Source organism: Lissotriton helveticus, chromosome 4_1, assembly GCF_964261635.1.
Source record: "Lissotriton helveticus chromosome 4_1, aLisHel1.1, whole genome shotgun sequence".
NCBI classification, from domain to species: Eukaryota; Metazoa; Chordata; class Amphibia; order Caudata; family Salamandridae; genus Lissotriton; species Lissotriton helveticus.
Genome location: NC_136063.1, coordinates 1,067,521,007 through 1,067,540,451, shown reverse-complemented (window position 1 = coordinate 1,067,540,451; position 19,445 = coordinate 1,067,521,007). Strand labels below are relative to the sequence as shown.

The following is a 19,445-nucleotide window of genomic DNA, read 5'->3' as shown; positions in this document are numbered from 1 at the left end:
TAGCGTGCCATTATAGCATTCTACTAGTCCAGCTGATTGGGGGTGATTTGCAGCGTGGAACTTCTGTTGGATGCCTAGCCCTTCACATACTTTCTTCATCACTCGACCCACAAATTCACTCCCATTGTCGCTCCAGACCATTCTCGGCATTCCAAATCTAGGGAAGAATTCTTTCACCAGGGCTTTAGCTGTGGATAAGGCAGTATTGTCCTTTAGGGGATATGCTTCTACCCATCTTGAAAAGGCACAAACAACAACGAGTACGTATTTCAAGTTGTTGCTAAGGGTGGGCGTAGTGTGCGTAGTGGGGCTCCGCGGAGCTACGCGGAGGGCAAGAAGCTACGCCCACTCCCGCACTCCGCGTAGCCCCACTACGCACCTCCCTCCCGCTCTCCCCCACATACATTATTTAAGCAATTAGCCTGATTAAAACAATATTAAAGCACTTACCTTGTCCGGGGCTCCTCCGGGGCTCCATCTTGAATAGCGTCCTTTTCCTGGATACCAATGCGCATGCGCGGGCGGCCGCGCATGCGCATTTCTCAGGAGAAATGCGCATGCGCGGCCGCCCGCGCATGCGCATTGGTATCCAGGAAAAGGACGCTATTCAAGAGGGAGCCCCGGACGAGCCCCGGACAAGGTAAGTGCTTTAATATTGTTTTAATCAGGCTAATTGCTTAAATAATGTATCTAGGCGAGGGCGGGAGGGAGGCGGGTGGCGGCCGACTCGGCTACGCACACGGAGTGGGCGTAGTGTTGCCGGCTACGCTGTCTATGCAAAATGCGTAGAAGGCAACACTACGCCCACTCCGTGGGCGTAGCCGAATCGGGCGCCCAGTGTTAGTTGTTGCACCTCTCCATGTGGATGAAATCTAGCTGCAAAACCTCGAACGGATACGTTGGAGGCGCAAAATGACCAGCTGGAATTGGGGTTCCCCTACCAGGATTGTATTTCAGACACACCATGCAATTTTTGACCACATTCTCTGCACACTTAGGAATTCCAGCATTTTGCCATACTGGGGCCAACAACTTACAGATCCCTTTCACACTGATATGAGCCATCCCATGAGCCATTGTAACCACTGCAAGCACATACGCATCGGGTAACAACCATCTCTGATGCTCTGACAATTCAACCCAACAACCATTTGCATCCAGTTTACCCGTACTTTCTCTCCACACACTCAACTCTTTCTCTGTAGCTTCAGCTTGAATAGACTTCACACTCTCTATCGTATCTTCACACATTCCAACGTCACCAATCCATCTTGCAGGGCCTGCAACATACATTCGACTCATCACATTCCTTGCTGTTTCTTTTGCGACTTCGTCAGCAAATGCATTTCCACGACCAACATCATCTGTCACCTTCTTGTGTGCACTGCATTTTACAATCGCAACTTGCAACGGTAACGTAAGTGACTCAAGGAGCTCATTCACCAACTGACCATGCTGTATCTTAGCTCCATGCGAAGTCAGAAATCCACGTTCTTTCCACAATCGTCCAAAACTGTGAGCCACACCAAATGCGTACTGGCTGTCGGTATATATAGTCACTTTCATTCCTTTCGACAACACACATGCTCGTGTAAGTGCAATCAACTCTGCTGCTTGAGCTGAATTATGTGGGATACGTGCAGCTTCAACAATCGTATGCAAAGTCGTGACAGCATATGCCGCAGTCGTATCTCCATTCGGAAGCTTGAAACACGAACCATCCACCCATAAGGTACCATCACACTTCACAAGAGGAGTGTCCTTCAAATCTATCCTCCCTTTCGTCTCTTCTTCTGTTCTGAGAAAACAATCATGCTGTTCTGAAGCATCTAACTCTGCTACAATCGGCAACAACGTAGCTGGGTTAAGCGTGTTGCATCTTTTTATGTGAACATGACTCGCTAAAAGTGTCAACTCGTAACCTGACAACCGAGCACTAGTTAAGTGCTGTGTCTTGGTTCTGTTTAACAACGTGTCCAACGCATGTGGAACCATCACAATCAATGTGTTATTCATCACTAAACCAGCAGACTGTCGAATAGAAACGGCTGCTGCTGCTGTGGCTCTTAAACAACTCGGCAATGCTTTAGCTACCGGATCCAAAGTCGACGAAAAATACGCGCATGGACGCTGCTTGTCTCCAAACAACTGTGTCAACACCGACAATGCACAACCTTCTTCCTCGTGGACATACAATGTAAAGGGCTTACTGTAGTCGGGAGTACCCAACACAGGAGCCGAACATAATGCATCACGCAATTCAGAAAAACTTTTCTGACACTCTTCAGACCATGGAATGGGATTCGGTGTATCTTTACAGGTCAATGCTACCAAGCTGATTTGCATATCGCCATTGTCTAACCCAGGGTGGTGTGGAGTGCAAAAAAACGATGGATTTGGGCCCAGATCTTTTGACTGGGGGAGTGTGTGACATTGATCCACATTCAGTCCATCACTTGTTGTTTTTGCAATTGCCGCCCTAAGTGCGCTGGGGATGCCCAGACGTGGGTCCCAGGCACTCCACACCACTTGGAGTCAAGCTAGCCGGGCTGAAGAGAGGTGTTACCTCGAAACCGGTCCGGTCCTCGGATGCTAGATTCCGTTCTGGGAAGGACATGGCTTTTGTAGTTCGGACTGGACTGTTCCCATGGGGCAACAGGGTCAGAGCTGACTTGCATATCGCCATTGTCTAACCCAGGGTGGTGTGGAGTGCAAAAAAACGATGGATTTGGGCCCAGATCTTTTGACTGGGGGAGTGTGTGACATTGATCCACATTCAGTCCATCACTTGTTGTTTTTGCAATTGCCGCCCTAAGTGCGCTGGGGATGCCCAGACGTGGGTCCCAGGCACTCCACACCACTTGGAGTCAAGCTAGCCGGGCTGAAGAGAGGTGTTACCTCGAAACCGGTCCGGTCCTCGGATGCTAGATTCCGTTCTGGGAAGGACATGGCTTTTGTAGTTCGGACTGGACTGTTCCCATGGGGCAACAGGGTCAGAGCTGATTTGCATATCGCCATTGTCTAACCCAGGGTGGTGTGGAGTGCAAAAAAACGATGGATTTGGGCCCAGATCTTTTGACTGGGGGAGTGTGTGACATTGATCCACATTCAGTCCATCACTTGTTGTTTTTGCAATTGCCGCCCTAAGTGCGCTGGGGATGCCCAGACGTGGGTCCCAGGCACTCCACACCACTTGGAGTCAAGCTAGCCGGGCTGAAGAGAGGTGTTACCTCGAAACCGGTCCGGTCCTCGGATGCTAGATTCCGTTCTGGGAAGGACATGGCTTTTGTAGTTCGGACTGGACTGTTCCCATGGGGCAACAGGGTCAGAGCTGATTTGCATATCGCCATTGTCTAACCCAGGGTGGTGTGGAGTGCAAAAAAACGATGGATTTGGGCCCAGATCTTTTGACTGGGGGAGTGTGTGACATTGATCCACATTCAGTCCATCACTTGTTGTTTTTGCAATTGCCGCCCTAAGTGCGCTGGGGATGCCCAGACGTGGGTCCCAGGCACTCCACACCACTTGGAGTCAAGCTAGCCGGGCTGAAGAGAGGTGTTACCTCGAAACCGGTCCGGTCCTCGGATGCTAGATTCCGTTCTGGGAAGGACATGGCTTTTGTAGTTCGGACTGGACTGTTCCCATGGGGCAACAGGGTCAGAGCTGATTTGCATATCGCCATTGTCTAACCCAGGGTGGTGTGGAGTGCAAAAAAACGATGGATTTGGGCCCAGATCTTTTGACTGGGGGAGTGTGTGACATTGATCCACATTCAGTCCATCACTTGTTGTTTTTGCAATTGCCGCCCTAAGTGCGCTGGGGATGCCCAGACGTGGGTCCCAGGCACTCCACACCACTTGGAGTCAAGCTAGCCGGGCTGAAGAGAGGTGTTACCTCGAAACCGGTCCGGTCCTCGGATGCTAGATTCCGTTCTGGGAAGGACATGGCTTTTGTAGTTCGGACTGGACTGTTCCCATGGGGCAACAGGGTCAGAGCTGATTTGCATATCGCCATTGTCTAACCCAGGGTGGTGTGGAGTGCAAAAAAACGATGGATTTGGGCCCAGATCTTTTGACTGGGGGAGTGTGTGACATTGATCCACATTCAGTCCATCACTTGTTGTTTTTGCAATTGCCGCCCTAAGTGCGCTGGGGATGCCCAGACGTGGGTCCCAGGCACTCCACACCACTTGGAGTCAAGCTAGCCGGGCTGAAGAGAGGTGTTACCTCGAAACCGGTCCGGTCCTCGGATGCTAGATTCCGTTCTGGGAAGGACATGGCTTTTGTAGTTCGGACTGGACTGTTCCCATGGGGCAACGGGGTCAGAGCTGATTTGCATATCGCCATTGTCTAACCCAGGGTGGTGTGGAGTGCAAAAAAACGATGGATTTGGGCCCAGATCTTTTGACTGGGGGAGTGTGTGACATTGATCCACATTCAGTCCATCACTTGTTGTTTTTGCAATTGCCGCCCTAAGTGCGCTGGGGATGCCCAGACGTGGGTCCCAGGCACTCCACACCACTTGGAGTCAAGCTAGCCGGGCTGAAGAGAGGTGTTACCTCGAAACCGGTCCGGTCCTCGGATGCTAGATTCCGTTCTGGGAAGGACATGGCTTTTGTAGTTCGGACTGGACTGTTCCCATGGGGCAACAGGGTCAGAGCTGATTTGCATATCGCCATTGTCTAACCCAGGGTGGTGTGGAGTGCAAAAAAACGATGGATTTGGGCCCAGATCTTTTGACTGGGGGAGTGTGTGACATTGATCCACATTCAGTCCATCACTTGTTGTTTTTGCAATTGCCGCCCTAAGTGCGCTGGGGATGCCCAGACGTGGGTCCCAGGCACTCCACACCACTTGGAGTCAAGCTAGCCGGGCTGAAGAGAGGTGTTACCTCGAAACCGGTCCGGTCCTCGGATGCTAGATTCCGTTCTGGGAAGGACATGGCTTTTGTAGTTCGGACTGGACTGTTCCCATGGGGCAACAGGGTCAGAGCTGATTTGCATATCGCCATTGTCTAACCCAGGGTGGTGTGGAGTGCAAAAAAACGATGGATTTGGGCCCAGATCTTTTGACTGGGGGAGTGTGTGACATTGATCCACATTCAGTCCATCACTTGTTGTTTTTACCAAGGGTTTGGCCAGCAAAGAAAAATGTGGTATCCATTGTCTGCAATATGATGTAATACCCAAGAAAGCACGCACTTCTCTCTGTGTTCTTGGCACACTCAATTTCGCTATTGCCTGAATTCTTTCTGGGGTCAGTTTCCTTCCCTCCTTCGATAAGAGATGACCTAAGTAGGTCACTTCTTGTCGACAATATTGCAATTTGGAAAGGGACACTTTGTGATGCAAATCACACAAATGACGCAACAACGACAACGTGGCTTCTTTACAGATTTCCTCGGTATCTGCAGCAATAAGCAAATCATCAACGTACTGGATAAGGGTAGCGCCATCAGGTAAAACAATGGTATCAAGCTGTGTCTTTAAAGCCTAACTATATATCGATGGACTTTCACAGTAGCCCTGAGGAGCGCGTTTAAAGCGGAAGCTTCGTCCTCCTAAACTGAAGCCGAAAATATCCCTAGTCTCCTCGGCAATCAGGATGCTGAAGAAAGCATTCTTCAAGTCAATCACCGAGAACCAGGTGGCAGAAGCTGGAATCATGGTCAATAATGCAGTGATATCAGGAACAACTGGAAATTGTGGCACAACTATTTTATTCACCTCTCTAAGATCAATCACGAATCTGTACAAAGGTGGCTGAGAAGGGTCAGTACGCCTCAAAACAGGCAGAACCGGGCTATTGCAAACATTACCTCTTGTCTCTTTAATTACATCTTTTTCAATCAAATCGTAAATGATCGCTAGCAACGCTTTTTCACCTTCACTCGAAATCTTGTATTGGGGAATTCGTGGCATTTTAACATTGGCTTTCAATGTCACAACATATGGCGGTCTTAAAGACCCACATCATTAGGACCAGTAGCCCAAAGAGTATCGAGAAGAGATGACAATTCTGTCTGAAGTTTGTCCTTCGACAAATACATTCGAGAAACCACTTTCATACCTAGTGTAAGTTGTACTCCCGAGGGAGAACAGTACAAAGTCTCATACAATCTTTTCAACAAGTCTAATCCCAACAAGTTTTCACCACAACCTGTCGTTAGAATAAGGGGTGCTTCGAATTCACAAGGTCCAACAGAAAGGGACATAGGACTAGACACTGGGTTCCTAACCGGGGCACCAGAAAAACCTACTGAAACATTCGTTTCGCCAGACAAAGATGCGCCAGGGAGTTTAGAGTGCATAATAGAACTCTTTGTAGCACCAGTATCCAACAGAAAAGGCTCTGACACACCTGATGTAATCACCTCAACATAAGGCCCACTCTGATCTACTGGAACTGAAACAACTCCCTCTCTTTGCCTACGGCTGGCCTAGCAATCATTACCTTCCATATTCTCATCTTCTGCATAGTAGTCATCAGCATAGTACTGAGCCGTCCTACCAGACGCGTTATTCTGCTGATCAAAACTATTCATTGAATTTTGAGGCGGAAGGGAACGTGCGTTCTGGGGGAAATTTCCACGTCCTCTACCTCTAGGCGCTTGCTGAACACCACGACCTCTTACACCAGAAGCACCATTTGTACGCTGTAACAAAATAGGACAACTATACTTGAAATGACCCTCTTCCTTACAATACGAACACTGATTGGGACCTACAGGAACACATGGTTGAGTATACTCGACTCTTTGTGAGTTCCTCTGATACTGTTGAGGTTGCTGGTAGTTATTCTGGCCACCACTACCACGTGGTGGATACGCTTGCTGTAAAAGAACCTTTGTCTTTAACTCTTTCGTTTTCTTCTCTGCCCTATCTTTCTCATCTTTATCTCGATTCTCATAATACTGTGCAGTAGCCAATATCTGTGCTGAAGAGGAAACGGCCCACGAACTCTCTGAATCCTTTAATTTCTTACACAACTCTGGAAGCAAATTATGTACGAATTTGTCAACGAACAACCGTTGACCACCTTCTGTACTCATATCTTGACCACTGTGGTCGACAAACGTTTCTTCAAACCTGGTGAAGAAATCAGACACCGTTTCATCTTTCTTCTGCTTACACGCAGACAATTTATCCCAATTCACACGCATCGCAGGCATTAAAGTTTTCATGTAATTAATGATCCTACCAGGGAGGTCTGCTACTAAAGGCTGTGGTTTAGCACCACCAACTTGTCGGCCATCTGCAGCAGTAATATTAGCCCATGAGTCACCTAACTCTTGATCATGATCTGCATGACGAATCTTTCCCCATAAAGGCTGTGGAACAACATTCCCAAACAACATATCTATATCGGCTAAATTCATAATGCATGAACCTGCAGTCTGCGATAACTCCTTGTAATACCCTGCAGGATTCTTACGGGGATCAGGCAATGTCTGCTTAAGGGCCAAAACTTCAGCTCGCTTCCATGGAACATGTACCCACACACGCTGAAAGTGAGCTGGTATAGCTGGGGGGTTATTGTTCGCACCAGCCGCTACTTATTCCTTCCATACTGGAGGAACTTCTCTCATGGGGTACTGTCTCACCTTCTTCTTAAAAGAGGAATCAAACAATGAACGAGAAATGCCTTCACTCCTGAGGGATAACAACGTCGTAACCGCTTTCTCAACATCTGAACCCACAATTGTTCCCTTGAAAACTCGAACCGTACACGGCTCAACTCGGGCGGATTAGGCTCCAAATCATTATCCTCTAAATCCTCACACAGAAAAACACACATTTTCTCAAAAACGTATCTCTGCTTCGGTGCTTCCCACTGTTGGAAGACATCCATAACAGACTTTAGCTCATATTTAGTCGGTTCGGTCACCCATCTATGTGCCAAATAATTCAACGTTTTCTTCTCCCTAGAATCAGGCAGTTGACTGCGCAACTGTGTACGCTCTAAAGTAGGGGTCGTACTTGATGCCCCAAAGAAAGGATATAGAAGACTAGTGACCGTGCTAGTCACTCTTTGTCGAACAGAGGGAGAATTGGATGAAAAGACAAGCGGAAAAGCAGGGTGAGGCAAGGCAGATGCAGAGGCAGTGTCAGAAGGAACACCAGAAGTGGGAGTCGATATAGTAGTTAAAGTTGTAGGAAGTAAAGGCAAAGCAGATGTCAAAGGCGGTGGCCCTTGAGGAGGCTGCACCGGAGGAATAGGAACCACCTGGAGAACAGCTGGTGGCTGTGGAGGAGCAGGAGGCAAAACAACTAAAGGTTGCGCAACTAAAGGTTGCGGAGGTGCCGTAGCATTCTGCGCGTAGGGGGGTGGTGAACTCAACAAATGCGACATTAGGGGATCTTTTTCAAGTTCTTTTGCTGCGTCTTGCTGAAGAGGCGGCAAAACTAGATAGCATTTATCGATTACCATTTTACGTTGCCTGTGCAACTGCTCACTCATCTGTTCCTCTTCATTATCTTTAAACTGCATAGCAGCCTGCATTATCGAGATACCCCTTTCTCTCTTATTTCTCTTCGCTAATTTAATTTCCTTCTGTTTGGCTTCCTTACGCCATAGGCGGAAAGAGTCAAACATCGCCGGCCGGGCTTCTTCTTGAAAAGTTTGACCTCGAGGTTATCTAGGATTTCCGTGTCAAAGCTACCATATTGTGGCCATTTTAAAACACCATCCTTTCTGGTGTATCGGATCCATACTTCATTGTATGTGATGGGGCCTACTCCATGTTTCACATACAATTCATAAGTAGGAGTTCCAATCGGAGGAACCGGACACGAGTCCTCCAATCGGGAATCCCTATTATTACAACCAAGACAAAACAAATTTCCAAGTCTGCTAAGACCAGGCATCTTCGCTCTCTAGTCTAGCTTCAAACTTCAAAGGATTATCGAATACGATATTCTCGTGAATACACGAGTCCTTCGGCTTTGGTACTTGCAAGTTCCAAATCAAAGATCCCGAAGGGATACCCAAACTAAGAACCAAACTAAGGACTGGGAGACGCTCCACTTATACTTAACTGAGGTATCGATGACGTCACCAGAAGACTCGTCTATCGTTTCACTCTACCAAACATCAAGGGTCCAAAACAGGGCGATAGTCAGGGCAGCAGTCCTTTGTAGCCGTCGGGAAGCGGGGAACCTCGCAGCAAAGACTTTCGGACCACGTCGACATGCAGGGGTCGATGAAGTGGCGGCCTTCCTCCAGAATTTTCACACGAAGCTCCTCACCAACCTCTGGCTTGGACCGGTACTGCTGAAATCGCCCCGCGTTGGGCGCCAACTGAAGTACTGGGTTTTTCAGAACCGGTACCGAACCGGTAACCCAGCGGTGCCAGGGACAACACCCAACGACTTCGGGTACTTCCTGTTTCAGACTACAGAAACTCAGAGTCTTCTAGGCACCTCCTCGTAAAGCAAGTCATAAAGTAGGAAACAGGGACAGGTGTGTACAAGATCAGGCGTGGTTCGTGTGTGATGAAAGGTTTATGACATGTTGTGCCTTGATGCTATCTCGTTCGGCCACTGGGAGAGGAACTGACCGAACAGGTTTGGCCTTGGGCAGTGGAGTCAGCTTGCCCAGGTCACAGGAAAGTCAGAAGAGGTGTACGTGTCCTTCAGAATCGTGTTTGGCCTTAGTCATCTGCCTATATGAGGGCAACTCACAAAATGGCTGCCGTACACAAAATGGAACCCGAGGGTTCAGGACGAAAACTACGATTTCAGAGTGAAATCGTCACTCGAACATGACGAAAATGCTTGTGCATAGTGTACTAGCCATTCTCGGTCTTCTGATATCAAATTCGTCATGCTACGATGATGTTCATAACACGGGTCCAGAATTTTCAGTACCACACAGCCATCATCCCCTTTGGTTTTGCTTTGTTCGCCCTAAGATGGCATGTTATGCCCAGACGTGGGTCCCTTGCTCACGTTGCCACTGGATTCCAGCTAGCCTAGCTGATGACGGCTCATTAACCAGAAACCGGTCCCAGGATGCTTGTTTCAGGTCCAGGTAAGACATGGCTTGGCAGTTTGGACTGGACTGTTCCCATGAGGCACGGGGTCGGACTGATTTGCATATGGCCATGTCTGAACTGGGGTGGCGGAGTGAGCTAAAGAATGATGATGGATTAAACCCAGATCAAGAGAAATTGGCAGTGTCCCAAAGGTAAAGAATATCCCTTGGGAGGTGAGCACTTGCAATGTTCAACACTCCGTCCATCATCCCCTTTGGTTTTGCTTTGTTCGCCCTAAGTTGGCAGGGTACGCCCAGACATGGGTCCCTTACTCACTCTGCCACTGGATTCAAGATAGCCTGGCTGAAGAGGGTTATGAACCCGAAACCGGTCCCAGGATGCTTGTTTCCGGTCCAGGGAAGACATGGTTTGGAAGTTCGGGCTGGACTGTTACCATGAGGCGCATGGTCAGACTGATTTGCATATGGCCAAGTCTGAACTGGGGTGGCGGAGTGAGCTAAAGAGCGAAGATGGATTAAACCCAGATCAATTGACTGGGGGTGAGTGTTTGCATTGCTCAAACGCTCCGTCCATCATCCCCTTTGGTTTCGCTTTGTTCGCCCTAAGTTGTCAGGGTATGCCCAGACGTGGGTCCCTTGCTCACTTTGCTACTGGATTCAACATAGCCTGGCTGAAGAGGGTTATGAACCCGAAACCGGTCCCAGGATGCTTGTTTCCAGTCCAGGGAAGACATGGCTTGACAGTTCGGGCTGCACAGTTCCCATGAGGCACAGGGTCAGACTGATTTGCATATGGCCATGTCTGAACTGGGGTGGCGGAGTGAGCTAAAGAACGATGAAGGATTAAACCCAGATCAGTTGACTGGTTGTGAGTGTTTGCATTGCTCAAACACTCCGTCCATCATCCCCTTTGGTTTTGCGCTATTACTATGACAACCAGGTGCCATGAGGATCTAGTGTAGATAGAGATTTGTAAAAAAAAAAATTATATATTTTATTATTATGCAAGTTCCCTTTGACATACACAGCAATGCGCCTACAACCCCGGGGCAGGCTGCAATTGAGCTTAAAGGTACTACTCAAAGCAACGCTTCCCACATCCCGTGGGCCGGTCAGCGTTGTGCTTACCAATAACAGTGTCGATCAATTTACAAAGCAAATTCACTGCGCGTCATTAATATTTTAAGCAACTAAAAAAAAACACTTTATAAAAAACGAACATACAGTGAGGTGTCAGATCAGGCACTCGCGTCGGATCTCCAGTACTTGTGAACTAGCACTACTATGAGGCTTTAAATCTGTCGTCAATCCCCTCCAACTCCCCCTAATATCCTCTTTGTACTCCATCTATGTGCACTTCCCATTCCGGTCCCGCTGTTAATCTGAACATAGCAAGTCCTTCTACCCGTGAAACCTGTCCGCCTCTCACAAATTGCATACACCTCTATGACACTAAAGTGTTGGATTCCCACCTTGTGAGAAGTTGGCCTGGTATATGATGTCCACAGTTCTGTGGAACCTTGTATCAGTCCAAACAATCCCTTATGGTGGTGGTTGTAAGTCAACCTTATAGACAAGCTATCCTAGGGGTAGCATGGACTAAGCAGCCTAAAAGGCTTAACTCAAGAGGGCATGTGAAGCCAGCTGTTTTACCATATGCAATCCTGTAATATCAAAGGAAAGGACACCACACAAGTTATATATTATAAAAATATATGTATTTATTCTCAGAATAATCCCCACTACTCTTTATGAGCAATGAAGCACAAGCATTTAAACAAAAGTACAATATAACATATGAAAGTCGCACAATTATGGATGAGGCCGGTGGCCACGCAAACCATATATCAAACAAGTGGTATAACAATCACTAATCGATCAGTGGTAAGGCCTAGGGCCTTGGGAATCGCTTGGACTACGAGGGTCTAACAATAGTTAGGACGGGAGTAGCCCGCGGGATTCGGGTGCAGTGCCTAAAGCACACGCATGCACCAATGCAAAGTCAATGGTGCGTAAAGGTTATCGAGTTACAGTTTTAAGAGTCTTCCGACTGGACTAGAAGGAAAAAACTTTAGACTTAGACACTAGAGGTGTAAACCACTACAGGAGCACCGGCGTTCAAGAGTTACCTCACCCACAGGAAGCGGGTGCACAGGTGCAAAGATGTGTCGGGTTTCGTCACGCAGTTCTATGGTGCCTGAAGATGAAGATGCTGCAGGCGACCTGAAGAGAAGTGTCCGGTGTGATCCAAGGGTGGATCGAAGATGTTGAGTACCTGAAAGCAGAGGGGACAGAGTCTGGGTCACTAGCCAGTGACCAGGAAGGAACCAGGAAGGAACCAGGCGATGTCGGGCGCAATCAGGTTGATGTTGTGAAGCTTGTCTCCGCTGCCACGTGGACTCTGGGGCCCCGAGGATGTCCAGGAGTGGATCACGAGCTTTCCCAAAAAGGCTCTCGCTGTTGGCGGTGTCGGCTTCCGGATCGGAGTTAAGAAGCCTTGGCAAAGGCAACCCACGCAGGATTTGAAGATTCCTTCTTGACCGGACCAGGATGGTCAGATCGGGTGCTCCTTTTCAGGGTACTGGGGCCGCTAGCCAACGGGCAAGCAACCGGATCAACACGTCAAGCAGGAAAATGCAAAAGGGCCACACGCAGCACTCGAGGAGTTTGGAGGGGTGAGCTTCGGTGCAAAAGCTGCGCGGGGCTGGATCTTCTCATGCTCCAATGCACAGCTCCAAGGGAGCCTCGGATGCTGCACGGTCAGCGCTTTGTGGTTTTTCCAAGATGGCCGGCCCCACGCTTCAGGTCGCTTCCACGGGTCTCAGCTCTGCATAGACTGTGGATCGGGCTGTTGGAAGGCAGGAACACTGGCTCTTGTCGATCTCTGTTGCTCGAGTTCTGGCGGGAACTGCAACAAAGCAAACGTCAGGTGCTGGATGGTGCCTGTTTGCACAGGGTGGTCACTCCTTGACCACAAGGGAGATTCTTCAGTCTTTCACGTCGAGTGGGATGTCGAAGGGTCCAGAGTTTCATTTCATAAGTTTCAGTCAGGATAATCTGATGTGCATCTGCACAGCTCCTACCTTTATTCCAAATCAAGGGGCTGGATTACCTGCTAGGTCCCTCCTATGAGTGGGACCCAGGAAGGGGGTGGTTACACCCCTTTCCCTTTGTCCAGTTTCATGCCAGGACTGGGGCTGGATGGCTCCAGAACCGGTTTGACTGGAATCTGCCCGGGGACACCTTGTGCGCCCCAGGCAGTGTCTAGTTTCTTTCAACCCTCCCTGCTACAATCCACTATCTCCTGTCTGGGGTGGTGTGACACCTCCCTGTGACAGGAAACCCTTTGTCCAGGCGTCCTCTGCCAAATTTCGGTCAGCAGCAGGAGGTCAGACTTGTGTCTGTGACAGCAGCATCCATTTTGTGATGCTGGGACTCTGGTTAGGATTAACCGCGTTTTCAGTAAAGTAACATGTCTACTCCCTCTAGAAGGGTGGAATGCTACCCCCGTCGCCAGAACTGGCGAGGGGGTAGTATTCCAAAGTGTATGACACCAAACACGACATGTTTTGATGAAGCCAAACCAAAGTTAGCAATAACCGCGAGGATTATAATGCACTTAGGAGTATATGGTATGGCAGTATCACTAGAACAGCTATAAGGAAATGGTTCCGAAAGCTGCAGACAGGCTCAGCTCATGCTAGAGCACCATCTCATAAAACCAAGCACTCTGCCTCCAGGATTGTTAAGGCCTGCCATAGGAGTGACTTATAGGTATATATGTGTCCAGATATAGGTTTAGATATAGGTATACTATATCTAAGCAAGGGGTGATTACACCACCTTGCCCCAGCTGAGGGATCAGCCAGTTGTGTCGATTTAAGTACCAGCCAGGGGTGGCAAAAGATATGCTGCAGCCCCTGGTAGGCCTTGGATGCACCTATGCCCTGGGCACCTATAGTGCACTGTACAGGGGCTGACAAGGTGTCCAGTACCAAATTGGTGATGTACCTATAGTACATGTATGTGAATTTTGCAAGTTTGTCTGTTGCTGCTGCAGGAGGTGCCAGCTAGTGTGGCATTATGAATGAGCAGGGGACCGCTGATTAACGTCGCCATATATTCTTCTGTGTATGAGGCAATATCTGTGTTAGGCAGCATGAAAACCTTAGGACTTAATTTGCTTAATTTAAAGTAGAGAAAAACATTAAGACAATTTTTCATAGAAACAAATTTCTCCACTTTAAATTTCACCCATCTAAAAAACGTTACTGTCTTTTTCAGTTATGAATATGGCTCCGTGTCTACAGCCACTGGGCGCAAGATGCCTGCTGTTTGTAAATGTGACACTTAGAAAAGGGAGAAAATTTGAATGAAGAGTTAACTTAATGATTAAGTTAAATCTTCTGTTAACTTTCTCTCATTGAAAAGCATAGAGAAATATCATTTTGTTCTCTGGTTCCAATATTGAGCTGAGAACGACTTTTATTTAAGACTTAAATACCTCTGTGCTTCAGTTTTTAAACTTTGTGACCCACATGGGTCCCAAATCTGAGTGCAGCACTGCTCATTATCAGGCTCTGCTATCTGCAGCCTGATAATACTGTAAAATAAACCCAGCATTTCCTCAACTTTAAAAAGAAAATGAAACATTTATTTATTGCAATTCTTAGTTAAAAATTAACTAAAGGCTGGGAGCTACGCTGAAGGTTTCTGAGAGCTACTGGTAGCTCGTAATCGACTGGTTGGACACACCTGCTCCAGACCTAAAAAAAGAGCAAAAACATACTGCACACTACATTTTCCCGTTTCTGGGGGACGTAAACTACATTTATTAACATTTTGGCTATATACTCAAGCCCTACCAAGGCGAATCACATACCTTGCAAAGGTTTACAAGTTACATCATGTGGGGGAAAAGTACACAAATTTAAACCACATATCATTTAAAGAAAAAAGTTATGAAGCCCCTATGCGTGAACTGCCCCACATGTCAAATAAGCATTGGCAAAGCCAATAGGTATCACTTTTCAGAGCTGTATATTCTGCCAATGCCTTTAAAACATGCTGTACAGCATTGGTAAAAATGGCAATGATGTATAGTGTGTTTAAATTTAAATTTAGCTTTATTCGATTTTTAGGTATAAAATCATAAAAGCACATAGCAAAAATATATACACAGTTACATTTCAAATCATATCACAGTAAATATCAGTAAATAACATCATAGCATGGAATCTTTAAAAAAGGTCAGGTACCAAAACAATCCATTGTATATCAAGACAGAGTCTGGGTATAAAAAGCCCCTCACCCCGCAGCCGTTTTTGCCCAACCAAAAGTTAGTCTCTTCGATGATCTTGTATGGGGGTAAAGTGATTCTCTGGGATAAAAATCAGATAGTCCCCAGGTGTGTATAGGTCCATCTCCTATCTGTGGTTTCCAAGACTGGAGGTAAGGGACAACGTTACTATTTACAAACTTTATCAGCACCAGATCACCGGCTCTCTCTTTTCGAAGCGGACCTAACCATCCCACCCTTCTAACACATTGTATTCTACTGTCGATGTCGGGGGGTAGGGGTCTATTCTTTGTTAGCCAAAATAGTGCCTTGTTTCTCAGCTCCTGTTCACTTTCAGTATTTCCCTTAGTGAGTTCAGGCACCCCAGAGAGGACACCCACAAACGGGGCAGCCTCTGGTGGTAAATGGATGTGATTTGTTTTGCTTTGCATGTTCCTTATCTTGGGAGGTGGCCTTTTAGGTGGTGTGGTTAATTTGTTCAACCCCGTTTTAAAGGAACAGCAGTGTGCTGTTTTTGTTTCGGTGGGAAATTTCTCGCTAGGTTGGGTTAGCAAGCCTGGTGTTGCCTGTCGGATTTGAAGAACACTACTTTGTGAAGTTGTTAAAAGCTTTACCGTGTCGCGTAAAGGCTGAGATTGGTTAGGGTCTGCCGTATTTTTTAGGAGTCTCGAGTTTGTCTTAATCACTTCCTCTATTGCCGCGATCCTGACCCCAAGATCGTTCATTCTTTCTATTAATGGGTGTATTGTGGCGTTAAACATAATTTGAATCTGAGCCAAAAGAGATGGTGAAATGGGGGGTGCAAGCAATTTATTCTCCTTAGCTTGCGTGCCTGTTTGTTGGTTGGCTGATCGTTTTCTTTCACCAGAAAGGTCCTGAAAAAACATTATGGGGTTCGTGTTACCTATTACAGGTGGGCAAAGGGAAGTAGCCAGGAGGTTTCCATAGGGTGGGGATGAAGTACTAGGATGGGGGCTTGTGGTGACTGTAGGACAAAAGGAGGCATTAATATGCTCTGATGTTGACTTAACGGCCGCATAGTCGGTTTTGCATAAACTATTAAGTTCCCTCAGAAATGATAGATTTGGTGATGCGACGGCAGACTGAGGGGGAGTGATATCACTATAGGAATGGTCAGTAGACAATCGTTCTCGAGGTGTTCTTGCAGGTTGTTGGGCAGTAGACGGTGTTGTCTTGGTTAAGTAGTGAACCATCGTCCCCCTGGCCAGGTCCCTAGACACAGTAGGAATTTTCGAGGCCCCCTTCGGAGACATGTTGTAAATAGCAGCAGGCACCTACAGGGACAGGGAATGCCTTGGCACAAGAGGTCTTACCTATTTAGGTTGCGCGGCCAGGGGGGGTGGCCCGACCCGGCCTCCACTGGCCTATGATGGCCTTAGATGGTCCCGCCCTTGTCCCGGCCTTAGCCCGGCCGCTCCCGCGCGCGACTCGCGGTGCGAGAGGTTCTCCTGGTTTTGTCCCGCGCCTCCGGGCGCTCCGCTGACGTCACCCGACCGCCGGGGCACCTGGGGGATGTAGTCCCTTGCCCTCGCGGCGGTCGGGTTGCTGGCCAAGTAAGTAGGTTTTACTGCCGTTCCCCTCACGGCACCAGGTTCGTGTGGCAGGTCCTCCCCAGAGCGTTTGGCTTCCCTGGTGGCAGCTTCCCCCCGCAGCGCAGTATAGTGTGTTCAAAGGGGGAAAATGGCATGAGGATGTGTCTGCTGGCAGTCACATAGTTTGTTAGGCAAGATGTACCTGCGTGACATGCGTGCCCTTTTTTATTTAGCGATCCAAGACTGATCATAATTAAAATAAAACAATTAAGAAAACGAAGAGGTGCTAAAGTGCTTTTATTCATAAAGCAGAAGGGCTGGCAGCCAATATTTTTTTTTAATTACCGCGATGGAGAGGTTGGCATTGGAACGGTGGGTTGGGGTAGAGGGTGGGCGGGAGTAAAAAGGAGCACATGAGACAGGGAGCAACAAGAATGGCGGGAAAATGCACACAAGGGACAAAACAACAAGGAGTGAAGGGAGAACCACATGGAACGTGTGGGGAATAGACACACTCAGACAATAGAAACAACACAAAGCAGGGGGAGAGTAGCACAAGGAGACAGATGAATGGAAAACACACACAGTCAAAAAGGAAAATGCAGTATTTAAAACTGAGCATTGGAAGGACACACATAAAGATAATATGATCCGGGAGAGGGAATAAAACAAGATGGAGAAGGCAAGCCATTGAATAAGAAGCAAGCAAATGAAAGTGACAATAAAGGCAACCAATGGTAGGAAATGGATGGGCTTTAAGCTCACTGTAAGCTCTTGGTAAGTAGACTATAGGTTTTTGCTACCAGACAGAGGCCTGTATGCTTGATCGAAAAAAAAGGGCTCAAACATGAGGATGGGTGTTAATTAAATATTGCACCTTTATAAATGCAATGCAATATCAAAGAACCTGGCTTCTTTTTGTTTGCCTTCTAGTTCAATACACCTACTAAGCACTCCCTCCATGTCGGACTTCCAGTCCCAAACCATAAATCTGCATTAGGGTCCTATCCATTAAAAAAAGTACCCAATGATATTCTGACACCATCACTTTCCTTTTATGTTACCATGAACTTTTGCTCGAGTGTTTAACACATTGTGAATTACCCTCTTCAGTTGCAGCGACAGAAAAGAAGGAGTGATACATACAAAGAAATACTGTATTTTTGAAAAACTCCTTCTGAAATGTGCCAAAAAGTACCCTGAGAAAGCGGTACTCATAGAACAAAGGGTGGCTACATATACATACCTGATTGCCCTCAAGAACTGCATCTTCTATTTCTGCCTTCTCCAAATCCAAACAGGCAGCCACTATTCCCAACACATAATCGTGTCTCCCATCCAATTGAGCCCTTTTCACTTCCTTCTCCTCCTTTAATTTTTGCTGTAAGGATAACAAAAACAGTATTATAAAAACACTAAGTAGTTTTGCATAATATTAGTACTGTATGAATTCAGTTTTAGAACAGTAGAAGCAATACACACGTTAAGAATATGTTTATTTAAGAATGCCCTTTCAAGGCAGCCTGCAGAGAGTACATTCTGCCAGATTTTGCCTTAACTGTGAAGGAGAGACATTGTAAAACCTGCATTGAAAGCACTCCAGTGGCCCATAGTAATGTCCAGGAGTATAATAAAAGTTTTATCCGCCATTCACTAGGCATTCTAGGAAAATTTCCAAGCTACAACATTTAAAAAAAATATTTCTTTGCTGGATTTAAACAGAGGTATAAGCATACAGGCATATACATTAAAAAAAGGGTGTATAACTCGTACCATCTCTTAGTTGGGAGTGAATCTCTGCTTTATAGTCCGTGACGTCTTGCATGACGATTGCTCCCCCCTTGTCAGCTGGTTTGATGACAATTAATGTGTTCTTCCTCAGGGTGTTCAAGGCTTCACGCTCTCCCTTCGAGATGTTGTGTTTAACATACGGTTGTTTCGCGCAGATCTTCATCACTACGGGACCTGATGAAGATCTGCGCGAAACAACCGTCAAGGACAATAAAGCAGAGATGGTACGAGTTATACACCCATTAGTATTGACCCTACTAAAGAAATCAGAAAGAAGATCCAAGACATCACGAGAAGGGGCAAAGAAGCAGGTTTTCTTTCTGATAAGGAATACGAATACCTGAATGTCAACCATCCCAGAACCCCGACTATTTACACCTTACCTAAGGTGCATAAGAACACACTGAAACCGCCAGGACGCCCGTTCATTTCAGGATGAGGTCTCCTCTCCTGGAGCGGGTCACAGAGTGTTAGTCAACTTCCTTATGATGTGAGCCACTAGATGTTGCCTCTAACCCTTTTTCAATAGTCCCCGAACTAGTGTGAGCCAACCGTAGATCTCTCACTACATAGTATTGGTCATTCTCCCTAGATGCGAATCGTTTAATGTAACTTGTCTAACAGTCGCCGAACTGTGGCGATCTCACACTATTTCTAGTCGCTTGCACAGTGTATTTTTCCATACACGCTCGAATATAAGTAAGTTAGTTTGTTTTGCTTTTTGTGAGTCCCTGTTTGAACAGTTGCACACGTACCCACGTGCTTTGTGCCCCCGAGATATTTCGATCTCATGTCGTCATAGCTGCC

The 19,445-nt window shown here is 47.2% G+C and overlaps 1 protein-coding gene across 1 annotated transcript in view; it reads right to left on the bottom strand.

Annotated features, from left to right (window-relative positions):
- DNAH5 (dynein axonemal heavy chain 5) overlaps positions 1-19,445 on the bottom strand; it is a 5,174,212-nt gene that overhangs the window by 5,110,259 nt on the left and 44,508 nt on the right. Inside the window, exon 2 of the mRNA XM_078687662.1 lies at positions 18,094-18,228. Within this exon, the coding sequence (XP_078543788.1) occupies positions 18,094-18,228 (135 nt within the window). The remainder of the gene's footprint in view (positions 1-18,093; positions 18,229-19,445) is intronic.